Source organism: Electrophorus electricus, chromosome 6 (assembly GCF_041902795.1).
Source record: "Electrophorus electricus isolate QZ-2024a chromosome 6, ASM4190279v1, whole genome shotgun sequence".
Classification (NCBI taxonomy): domain Eukaryota; kingdom Metazoa; phylum Chordata; class Actinopteri; order Gymnotiformes; family Gymnotidae; genus Electrophorus; species Electrophorus electricus.
In genome coordinates this window covers 31,631,685-31,642,240 of record NC_137502.1, presented here as the reverse complement: position 1 = coordinate 31,642,240, position 10,556 = coordinate 31,631,685, and the positions used below count along the sequence as shown (strand labels likewise).

Sequence of the window (10,556 nt, the reverse complement as noted above, 5' to 3'; positions counted from 1 at the left end):
CTATAATAATGAGCAGTAAAGGATCTGTAGTCGTCATCCATTATATCTCATGTATTACTGCAGGAGGTGTCTGTTCTATCTGCTATCAGCTATACGAGAAGCTGTGTGTGTGTGTGTGTGTGTGTGTATATACATACATACACACACACACACACACACACACACACACAGCTTCTCGTATAGCTGTATATATGTATATATACATACACACACACACACATTCTGTTTCTCTGGAAACTCTTTCTCTACTACAATTTAACATATATATATGAGAGAGCCCAATTTATGTCCCAAGTCTGATTTCAATTAAATAAAAACTATACTTATAGACATTGTATCACTAACAGTAATAGTTTGTTTTTCTTTTATTTTGTGTTGTGTTTGAGCTAAAACATCAAGACAAGCATATGGGTTTCAAGTAGTGTATGTGTTTCCATCCATATCACCCACGCACGTAATATTAGAGGGGACAGGATGGTCCAGGTGGGGGTGCCGTCCCTGAACGGGATGTGCCACAAACACCTAGTGCCCCACTGAGACAGACACGCGAACTGGCAGCACCCTGAGTGGGCTTTCCTTGCAGGCACTGCAGAAGTAAGGGAGCGCTCGTAGGGTGAGAATGTCTGTGAAGGTGTACAGTGCCGTCCTCTCCCGTGGGTCGTAGAACGTGACCTTGGACCGGTCCATGTCCAGCACCACCCTCACCACCTCCGGCTCCCTGTTCATGGTCAGCGGCGACCAGGGTGCAGAGCAAGCCTTGTACTCGCCGTTGCGCAGCCGGATGGTCCAGAAACCTTCCGCAGGGGTCAGCACGTGCTTTCCCTTCCTGTCGATGGACTCGCTGGCCACCCCAATGACCCAGTAGGTGTTGCCTTTAACCTCCACCTCCCAGCTGTGCTTGCCTGAGCGGAAGCCCTCAGAGCCCAGAATCTCAGCGCCGACATCAAAGCGCTCAGGGTTGTCTGGGAGCTTGAACGTCTGGGCGCAGTACAGCAGCGTTGCCAAGTCCTCCGACAGCTGGAAGCAGGTTGCAGCCGTGTTTGGGTCTAGAGTCACAGGAGCTGGTCCGATGGAAACGTGACACATTAGTAAGTGTGGCACTCAGAATGAAACATGAATCATGATCATGGTCAATCACTGACTGAGCTTCCCAGTGGCTGTGACTAATTATAGTCATTGATATGCATGTTTATAGTTGCTCCCTTACATGTATGGATTCCTTCTTCCTTATGTGAAATATAAATTGCTCACCTATAAGAACATGCTAAATATACTATTACTATACAGAACCATGCAAAAGACCACCCAACGAAAAAAAAAACCCAAACAAACTTATTAATTACATTTAAAGATACCTAATAGGGCAGTTACGTGTGTTATTTGCTAGTAAAAAGTCCCAAGGTAAACTTGGTAAACACTGTTTGATTATGGCTGTTCCATGATCCCACACAGCTTGTCAGGATTTGAGTGGTGATCTGTTCTGCCTGCCTGTAAGTGTTCCATCCACTGGTTAACTGTTATTTGAAGCAGTTATCACCATGACATTTTTTTTTTGCAGGTAATACAATTCTTTTTCCTTCATATAATGTTTTGACATGCAATTAAAGACTGACCTGATCAGTAGTTTATATTTTTGGGGGAGCTGACCTAAGACGGCACAGTATGGTGCCTCTGGATCATACATGCTATAACAATCTGCTATCTTTCATCTACTGCTTAATTTTAAAGAGTCTAGATATTTTGTTACATCAGCTAGAGACACAGATCATCTGTCATGTGCACCTAGACTGCACTCTTATATTTGCTATATACCCCATATACTCACTATATTGAATAATATTCTTCATCTTTTCCCAGACCTTGAATTTTAATGAGCCTGTGTATTTGGCTACATCAACCAGAGATGCTGAGATCATTTCTGGATCCTGGGGTACGTGCCAAGTCCTGTAGACAGTGAAAGCAGCAGCGTTAATAGGGTGATGATGGAAAGCAGCGATGTGTATCTCTGAGGTCAGAAGATGCTGATCCATATATTACAGATCTCAGTGATGACAGAGAAGACAGCCAGAATTTGCTGAAGGGTCAACATACCTCTTTATCATGTCCTTGTAGTTCTGTGGAAGAGCAAAAACAGATCCATTACCAAGAGCTGAAACAGGCCTGAAAAGCTAACTTGACCATTTGATCTAAAAGTACACATTTTACCTGGAGGAAAGGGGTATCTTGAGAGTTCATCTCCTTTTCGCTAATTCTGATGGTTTTCGTAAGGGAAGCTATTTCTTTTTCTATATCATCAATCTTTTCCATCATTATCTGGCTCTTCTGATCTTCTTCTCGTTTCAGTTCAGAGAGTCGGGCAGCTTCCTCATCGTGAAGGAACTGGTGCAGGGCTTCAAACTCCGTTCTAATCTGCCCTTCTGTGTGCTCAGCCTGCCTCTGTTGCACAAATAATGAGACTGTATGAGAAACCCACTAATGGATCAATTTCCCTTAAAATTATTCTGGTTAGCTGATAACAGGCAGACAGGAAGAAAATACCTTGATGTGCTCTGCTGTTTGATCATAGGTGAGTTTAATTTTCCTGAAGAGATTCAACTTTTCTTGCAGGGGCTTTAAAGCATTCCTCAGCTCAGCCTGAAATGGAACACCCGTCCAAACATGTTCTCAGAAGTTCAGAGCGAGGTTTGGGATAAGACTTTCAAGTTCGAATGTTTTCAGCATTTCTTTAGCCATTACAGCAACTTTGCTTCCAGTAGTCCAAAAAGGGGCAGCAGTGAGATATCTGCAGAGAAACACTTTCCCTGTTTTGAAATTTCTGGTATTTATGGTCATGGGTCTTTTCTGCAGCATGTAAGAACACACCACTGCGGTGACTCTGGGAGCCCAATTATCACAAAAAACTGGTGTTTCCTCTGCCGCAGGGTTGCCCTGGGCCAGAGAGGTCAGCTTCTGTGGACTGGAATGGTGAGTGACAAATATTTGCGAGAGCTCAGGGGACTCTTGTTTCAGCCCTTCCAGAAGGCCCTCGGCCAGGCCCAATGAAAATATAAGGATATTATTATCTATGTAAGATCTACATATAACACTGTTTCTGAGTAGCTGAATTGACCTGAGTGACTACTGCAAGTGTGTGAGCATCCTTAAAACATAGCTGGTTAAATTACCATCATGTTCTGTCTTGGAAGACTGTTGCAAAGACCCTTCTTTCATTTGCAACAAGGACAAGTATGAGTATGACCTGGGCATTCATGTCTCACACCAGTGACTCTCTTCTTAATATGAAGAAGAGTGCCTAGAATGGATCATTTGTGTGAAGTTTTGGACGTAACGTCTTCGGAGCTTGTTCACGCCGTTTTATCCGAACATACCTTACAGTCTTGGGATGCGTCTTCCAAAGAGTATAATCTGTGCCCTTTGTGGCTGATTGATGACTTGCACGTGACGCAGGCGGGCTGCAGCTCTTCCAGACAGAAGAGTGTCAGGGTTTCCCCGTGTTCCCTGCACGTAAAAGGGTTGTTCCTGCGGCGCTCCCCCAGAAAGCCCTCGCAGGTCTTCTCAAGTGTAGAGTTGACCACGAGCTCTCCCACGGAGGCTGGCTGACAGCACAGCGGGCACTCACAGGGTCCGCTGCCACTCCAGAACCCCTCCAGACAGAGCTTACAGAACCTGTGTCTGCAGAAAAGTACCACAGGCTGCTGGAAGATCTGCCCACAGATCGGGCAACAGAGGTCTTCCTCCAGGCGAGCGTGTCTGGTTGCCATTGCGTCTTTGAGGGTTCAGCTGCACGGTGAAGATCATATATGCTTACCGTGCTCTGCCCTCCCCCTACCCCTTCATAGGTTACGGATATGGAACTGCAGAGAATCCTGCTTCTGAATTGGCACTCTAGGAGATCACGGTCGCACCCATACCGATTGGCAGAGGACGTAAGGCATGAAACACTGGGTTATAAAACAAGTGCGGGCCAGCTGTAAACGTCCGAGTGCATTCAGGGCAGTAAATGAGATGACTGCATGGAATTCTTGACTTTTAACTTTGACATAAGAGACATGGGGACTGTGTCCAGACAGTGTTGACTTTCCATTCAGCTATAGTTGCCACATTAGCAAATGATGTTAGAAGGCCAATCAAAATAGTAAACAAATTAGAATGGATTTCAGAGACTCTAATATCAAAGCAGGATGTTATAAATGTTAAGTCAAATAGGATGGCCTATATGATTGAAAATAGAAATGAAGCTGGATAGGTTGGGTCAGTAAGCAGTTCAGAGGCTTGTATTACTGACTGAAAATAGACCTGGACTGCAAGGGAGGCATGGGCTCTGCAGTCTTCATCAAAACAAGAAATGCACATTTTTCACACTTAACCACTGCAGACAAAATACAAGGTGCATGGTCTGGATGTTACACTTTGGACATTCTGAAAAAAACCTACAAGTAAAAACAAATATTTGCTTATTAGAATATCTTGTTTTCTTCACCAAAATACCACCTGCAAATTGTTGTTTACTGTAGCAAATTGTTTGGCAGATTGAGCATAGTAATTCAGTTTTCAGGGTGTCTTAAGCATGGCTACTTTCTGTGTCTGCATCAGAAGACCTGTTGTAACACTGGCCTGTATTCTGTCAGGCAGCTGCCAACAAGTGCACTTTAGTAAAGTGATCATTATGTTCTCAGTGTCATCTTGATGATAAACTACATACATTCTGTAAATATGACAAAATCCTGAAACCTTTTACCCTTGGTACAATACTGACAATAAACTATTTTCCAGTGTGAAATGTAAATCAACTCTTTATCAGAACAGGAAATCTGGAATAAACGCCATGATACTATGGTACAGATGCATCATAGGTTTGCCTAATCGTAATACAGTTGACTGGCTTGTCTTCAAGCTGCAGTCTGTAGGTCATGAATCTTTTGCCAAATCTAAAAGCATTTAGAAATATTTGCTGGCATTTACAGTTACGTGTAAAGACCTAAATCACTGAGCTGTCACTGTCATAAATACCCAGGGGAGATATGAAAACATTTGAATACTGCTCTTAACAAGTAAAAAATCCTACTTCTTTTTCTTAGTTGTACATATAGTGAGCCAGAGGAGGATAAGCCCCGCCCCCTTGAGGCTTGGTTCCTCTCAAGGTTTCTTCATCCTGCTCTAGGGAGTTTTTCCTTGCCACTGTCGCCCTTGTCTTGCTCACTGGGGGCTTGGACTTGGACATTTGTAAAGCTGCTTTGTGACATCTGTTGTAAAAAGCGCTGTATAAAGAAATTGGATTTGATTTGACTCCCTGGAGTTACCATGCATTGCACATTTTTGTGTCTTTTATTGCCTGATTCAACTCTTCAGGGAATTATTATCAGTTCCTTCATGAGCTCAGTCAGATATTTTATAGAAGGGATGACACGTGAACCCTTGCACATGGGGAAGCACAAGACTGAGATTAAAAACCACAGTGTTATTAATAGCCCCTTGTGTGGTACTGACACTGACTAAGCTTGTCATCAGGAAGGGGGTTGAAGGGAACTGTACCAAAGAACGGCCCACTCAATGACTGCTTTAGCTATACTTGTAAATATTTGCAAGTACAGAGTTTTATCTGCATTTATATGTAGGAATAAAAGTGTCCAGTTTAGGCTTGCTCTGTGGTCAGAAGCAGGATTTACAGAGATGTAAAACGTGTTACAATCAGTCTGCTGTCTTCAGCTAGCTTCGACCCACTGGGGTAGCGTACTGAACGCCTCCTCACAGGCTTGGAGGCGTGGCTTCAGCTTCCATTTTGCCAAAGCTATGGTGAGGTTCAAGCCTCTGTCAGCACTTGTAGTGGGAGATAGAGTTACAATGACCCACTCCTTACTCTTTAGTGCTCCAGTGGCCAGGCATTTTACCCGCTCAGTTTGCTGGCCATTTCTGGAAAAAGTCGTAACACACTTAAGAGTTTTTTAAAAAGTAAAAGTGAGAAAGCGTCCCATGTCAATATCACTGGGATTATATGATATTCAGCTGACTTTTCCTGCATGTTCCTTCTGTGCATGATGTATAATGGGCCTCATAACACAGTAATGAAGCCCAATGGACCTTGTGCATAAATGACTCCAACAAACAGATTCGCTGTAATATTGTTCATTTGAATGATTCAGGAGAATTTGTCCCCTTCACCAGTTTTTCCCAGATTCAGAATTTTCTCTTGATCACATAAATAAATAAATAAATAAATAAATAGAACTTTGTAAATTTAGGAATATTTGTTGAATTTTACAACAAAATATGTATAATTTAACATAAGAATACCAATTTTTTTGAGGCCCAATCTCTTCTAATTAATTTTAGCAGCTGTGCAGAGTGCAGCGACTCTGATTGTCCCTGTGTTGCAGTCCTGTACTGCTCTTACAGAGGGAAAACCCAGCGGTTCCTGGGAACAAAATCCCGGACCCTGAACCACTGCACGTATGGAATGCAGATCTCAGATGTAGGAAAGGGTCTGTTCCTTCCTGTTCCTCATGCTCACTCTTTATGCGGGTGCAGGGCAGACGGAAGCCTGAGTGTCCTGAGCCTCGTGGAACAGAGGCATGTGCTACTGCACGGAGCAACAATAGGGGGCAATAAAGAGCTGCCCACGTGCTGAGTGCATGTTCTGCGTTCAAATTCATCGCAAGAGCATGTTTGTTTACGGTCGACGTACACTGATATCACTAGTTTTATGTGAACATTTGTTATAAAACTTTCGATTCACCAAAACCTTCTGAGGCTCGGGATAGACGTGAGTATTTATAACTGGCGACGGCTCAGAGCACGCACGACCCGGAAATAAAAAGCAGTTGGAAACGACCTATAGCGTCTGCACCTTCTCATTCGAGTTATATGCATTCAGACCTCTACACATAAGCATAACTTTTTACTTTTTGTTTGCATTGATTTTGCGCATCGATGTGTTTATATATTTTTGTCTAAAAGGTTTGGATACACGAGACACTACAGTGTAAGGATGGCGAAGTCCGCTTTTCATGCACGGCTCAGCTCTATTATGGAGGTGATGACCGAATCGGCGATGAAACAGATCTGCGAAGTTGTGGATGGTGATCTCCAGAATTTGCGCCTGCAACTGACAAGGGCTCTGAACGAGAACGTGGCTCTTAATGATAAAATGCATGTACTTGAGAACGAAGTCAAAACGCTCCGCAACGAAAAGACAGAGGCGCTCAAGAAATGTCGCTCTATTTGTATTCAAACGCTGGAAGGTACGATTCCTTAAATGTGATTTATTGGTTGGTTTTTAATGTTTTTGTTGAGAGGTTTTGCAGTAGACTACGGGAAAATAATATGTGTGATGCTGCATAAATTTCACATTAAATCAGTTTGTTGACGAGGGCTCTCATTTTAAAAGTATCTGACTCGCCATCCATTAACGGGATCTTCGGAAAGGAGTGGTGTTCCAGTTTGTGGGACAGGAAGGAGCCGAGAACAGAAGAGAAGGCAGGAGATGTCGGCCCTCCTGTGTCTGATGAGGTTAAATGTCTTACACATGACTTTCATTGTATCTTCTTAACTACCTATCCTTTAGAACATTCCATTTCTTACAGCAGTTATGTTTTAACTTATTTGCTTCTTTGATGTAGCCTAACGATAGCAATAAGATGATACCCATCAAAGAGGAGAAATGTGAGAAGGAAATTTATCCCAGCAATACAAGTAAGAAAAACTGAACTGTTGTTTTTTGGGGGGGGGTTTTGGCCATCATTTTAATGCAATCATGGGGGTAATGTAGTTAACACCTTGTATTTGATTCATTTTCTTTCTTCCCCAATGCGATGATGGAAGAGAACAAGAAAGAAGAAGAAAGAAGAAAGAATCCCTTTTCTCCATCAAACCATAAGGATGGTCCAAAAGTGGACCTGGATGAGAAAGAGGAGGAGGATGATGATGCAGACATATATTTAATATCTGCTGGATTTGAGGAGACACCTGAAGTCCACCCCATAATCTTTACTTCCCCAGGGGCAGATTCCTCAAAAATTGAATGTGTGAATAGCACCCGTGAACATTTAACAGTGCCAAGTTCTGATCGGATGAAATTTGATGAACACTGCGTGCCCATTGAGTTTATTGCGGCTGAACGCACAGAAAGGCAGCCTGCTGAGGAACAGGGGGAAGTTGGCCCACAAGACCAAAGAAAAGATGCAGGAAAAATCTTACGTAGTCGCCACATCTTCATTGTTGCTCAGGCAGCTAGGTCAAAAGAAAAGAAAAAGGCTACGCTACGCTGCTCTGACTGCAGCAAGATGTTCATTAGACAGAGCAATCTTACTTTACACAGGAAGAAGTTTCACCAGACGTATACATGCCGCGTGTGCAAGGTGATTTTCCCCCATAAGAAATTGCTCAGAGTCCACAGGTGTCGGCTTGCTGACAGCTTCGCGACGTCCGATCTGAGGTTCAGCTGTGAGCAGTGTGGGAAACGGTTCCACTCGAAAGCAAATCTGAGGGTCCACTATGCCGTGCACACCGGGGAGAGTCCATACACGTGCAGCTTCTGTGAGAGGGGTTTCACCCACAAGGGATACCTCAAAACCCACGAGCGCGCCCACAGTGACGAGAGGCCATACGCCTGTGTCACCTGTGGGAGGCAGTTCTCCCAGAAAGCAAACCTGATCCAACACTTGGTTGTTCACAACAAGAGGAGAAGGGGCAAACCAAAAAAACCTGTGGAAAAATCACAGTGACTTTAAGATCCATGTGGCAAGCCTGTTCTGCTGATGCCATCTGTAGGAAGGCTTTTGTTTGTTGTAGTAACAAAAATATGACTGTTCATGGTGTTAAGGCTAAAAAATTAGAATGTCTTACCCAAACTACAAAAGGAAAGCCACGAAAAATAAAAACCTTTATAAAAACCTACTTTTCATTGAATACATGATATAAGAATGTGGAAGTAAGGCACGTGTGCATTTAGCTGTCACTTCTATCCAAAGTGATGTACAATTTGAGCAATTGAGAGTTGAGGGCCTTGCTCAGGGGCCCAACAGTGGCATTTTGGCAGTGCTGGAATTGGAACTGGCAACCTTCTGATTATTAGTCAAGCACCTTAACCACTGAGATACCACAGTTTTTTTAAAAAAAACATTATATAGTAGGTTATTTTCCTTATTACCACAGATTATCCATTCCACTCTCAAATATACAGCATTTTGGATTAATTGTGGGAACTTTTTCAGTATACTAAAAAGGGTTAATTAAATTAACAGGTTTTTGTGTGCATTTAGTCATGCTTTCACTAGCACATATAAAACAACTGTGGCTTTGTCAATTATTTCTATTATCCTGTATTGGACAGCAAGCTAAAAACTGATTTGTTATTCTACTTTACCTGAACAAACATTTGTATTTAAACATGCTGGGTGTGTGTGGCAGTGTGGTTCTTGTAATATGTTTAACTTATTACATTTATGCTGTTAAGTTCCAGAGGGCACACTTGTGAGATGAGGAGTTGAGTAATCCGTTGGTTGGATTAACCACTGGCTTTAGTATTACTCAATGCGTAATAGTGACTGCTACTTCAAATAATGTATCTTACCTGTAGCCTAAATAATTACAGGTCCCCTATGAGGTAGTAAAAATTGCAGCGTAGTAGGCACGGTTTCCAGAGAAACATGTCAGGCAAAGGCCCTTCATCAGCTGTGCAAGCAGGGTGCATTTGTGTACTTTGCTTTGCTTGCGCAGCTGATGAAGGGCCTGCATCCAATATATTCTGTCTCTCTGGACACCTGACGTACTACGCTGCAATTTTTACTACTCCCTCTTTCTCTCTGGCTTACCAGGCACATGATCCTTGTTGACAATAAAAAAAAATAAAAAAAAATTACATGAAGAAAACAGCAGTGGTAATAGATGTGGCAATCACTGTGACCTGTGGAAACTGAAAGCGTGGTTCCAACAGATCCCAGGAATGTCAACATGAAGCTCAGTCCAGAAGAGCAAAAATACTGCACCACACCCTCATACTACCTGCCCAGTCAAAGCCCAAGCATAAGCAAAACTATATATGTGTGTGTGTGTCCATCAGCTGTGCAAGCAAAGTGCTTTATATATTTTTTTTTTCAAAGAAAATTCCAGATGAGTACTACTAATATATATATATATTTCGGAGTTAAGCTTATCCTGTGGTCAGAAGCAAGTGGCCTGTGAATGGACACAGACACAACTGGTCCAGAACACAAGATATGTCAGAAGAATAATTATTCAGTACTAAACCTATGGCAGCTCATAGGGAACAGCCTTCCCATCTCCCAGAAAGTGGAGAATTTATCTGATGTAAGGCAGACATTTTCCTGTAGCAAATCAAATGATAACAGGTAAATGACCTGATAAACTGCATTCATTGTGGTTTCCTGGAGTTTCATTCAATTGTTTCACAGGGAGCTTACTGGACAGCTACAGAAGTTAACATAGAGCATTTCAAGCACGACTAGGGTGATGGATAAATTTCCATACAAATAAAAGATTCCCCTGCAGACATCAAACCCTTTGTACCATTAAACTAAGACAACTATGTTGTAATGGGC

The 10,556-nt window shown here is 42.6% G+C and overlaps 2 protein-coding genes across 2 annotated transcripts; one reads left to right on the top strand and one right to left on the bottom strand.

Annotated features, from left to right (window-relative positions):
• Positions 1-350: 350 nt before the first annotated feature.
• Positions 351-4,220, bottom strand: trim35-13 (tripartite motif containing 35-13). The gene is made up of 6 exons (XM_027017283.3): positions 3,369-4,220; positions 2,539-2,634; positions 2,206-2,436; positions 2,092-2,114; positions 1,826-1,944; positions 351-1,061 (listed from the first exon to the last, which is right to left on the bottom strand). The coding sequence occupies exons 1-6, from the start codon at positions 3,759-3,761 to the stop codon at positions 523-525; spliced, it is 1,401 nt and encodes a 466-aa protein (XP_026873084.2). The 5' UTR covers positions 3,762-4,220; the 3' UTR covers positions 351-522.
• A 2,292-nt stretch (positions 4,221-6,512) lies between these two features.
• Positions 6,513-8,892, top strand: LOC113581847 (uncharacterized). The gene is made up of 5 exons (XM_027017285.3): positions 6,513-6,760; positions 6,955-7,238; positions 7,385-7,506; positions 7,617-7,689; positions 7,819-8,892. Exons 2-5 carry the CDS (start codon positions 6,986-6,988, stop codon positions 8,718-8,720), a joined length of 1,350 nt encoding a protein of 449 aa, XP_026873086.2. The 5' UTR covers positions 6,513-6,760; positions 6,955-6,985; the 3' UTR covers positions 8,721-8,892.
• Positions 8,893-10,556: the final 1,664 nt, after the last annotated feature.

Coding starts and splice junctions, on each gene's coding strand:
- trim35-13 (XM_027017283.3), bottom strand. CDS start 3,761: ATGGCAACCAGACACGCTCGCCTGGAGGAAGACCTCTGTTGCCCGATC. Junction 1,945..2,091: donor TACAAGGACATGATAAAGAG/GTATGTTGACCC, acceptor CACTGTCTACAG/GACTTGGCACGTACCCCAGG. Junction 1,062..1,825: donor GAAGAATATTATTCAATATA/GTGAGTATATGG, acceptor CCATCGGACCAG/CTCCTGTGACTCTAGACCCA.
- LOC113581847 (XM_027017285.3), top strand. CDS start 6,986: ATGGCGAAGTCCGCTTTTCATGCACGGCTCAGCTCTATTATGGAGGTG. Junction 7,239..7,384: donor TTGTATTCAAACGCTGGAAG/GTACGATTCCTT, acceptor TCATTTTAAAAG/TATCTGACTCGCCATCCATT. Junction 7,507..7,616: donor GCCCTCCTGTGTCTGATGAG/GTTAAATGTCTT, acceptor TCTTTGATGTAG/CCTAACGATAGCAATAAGAT.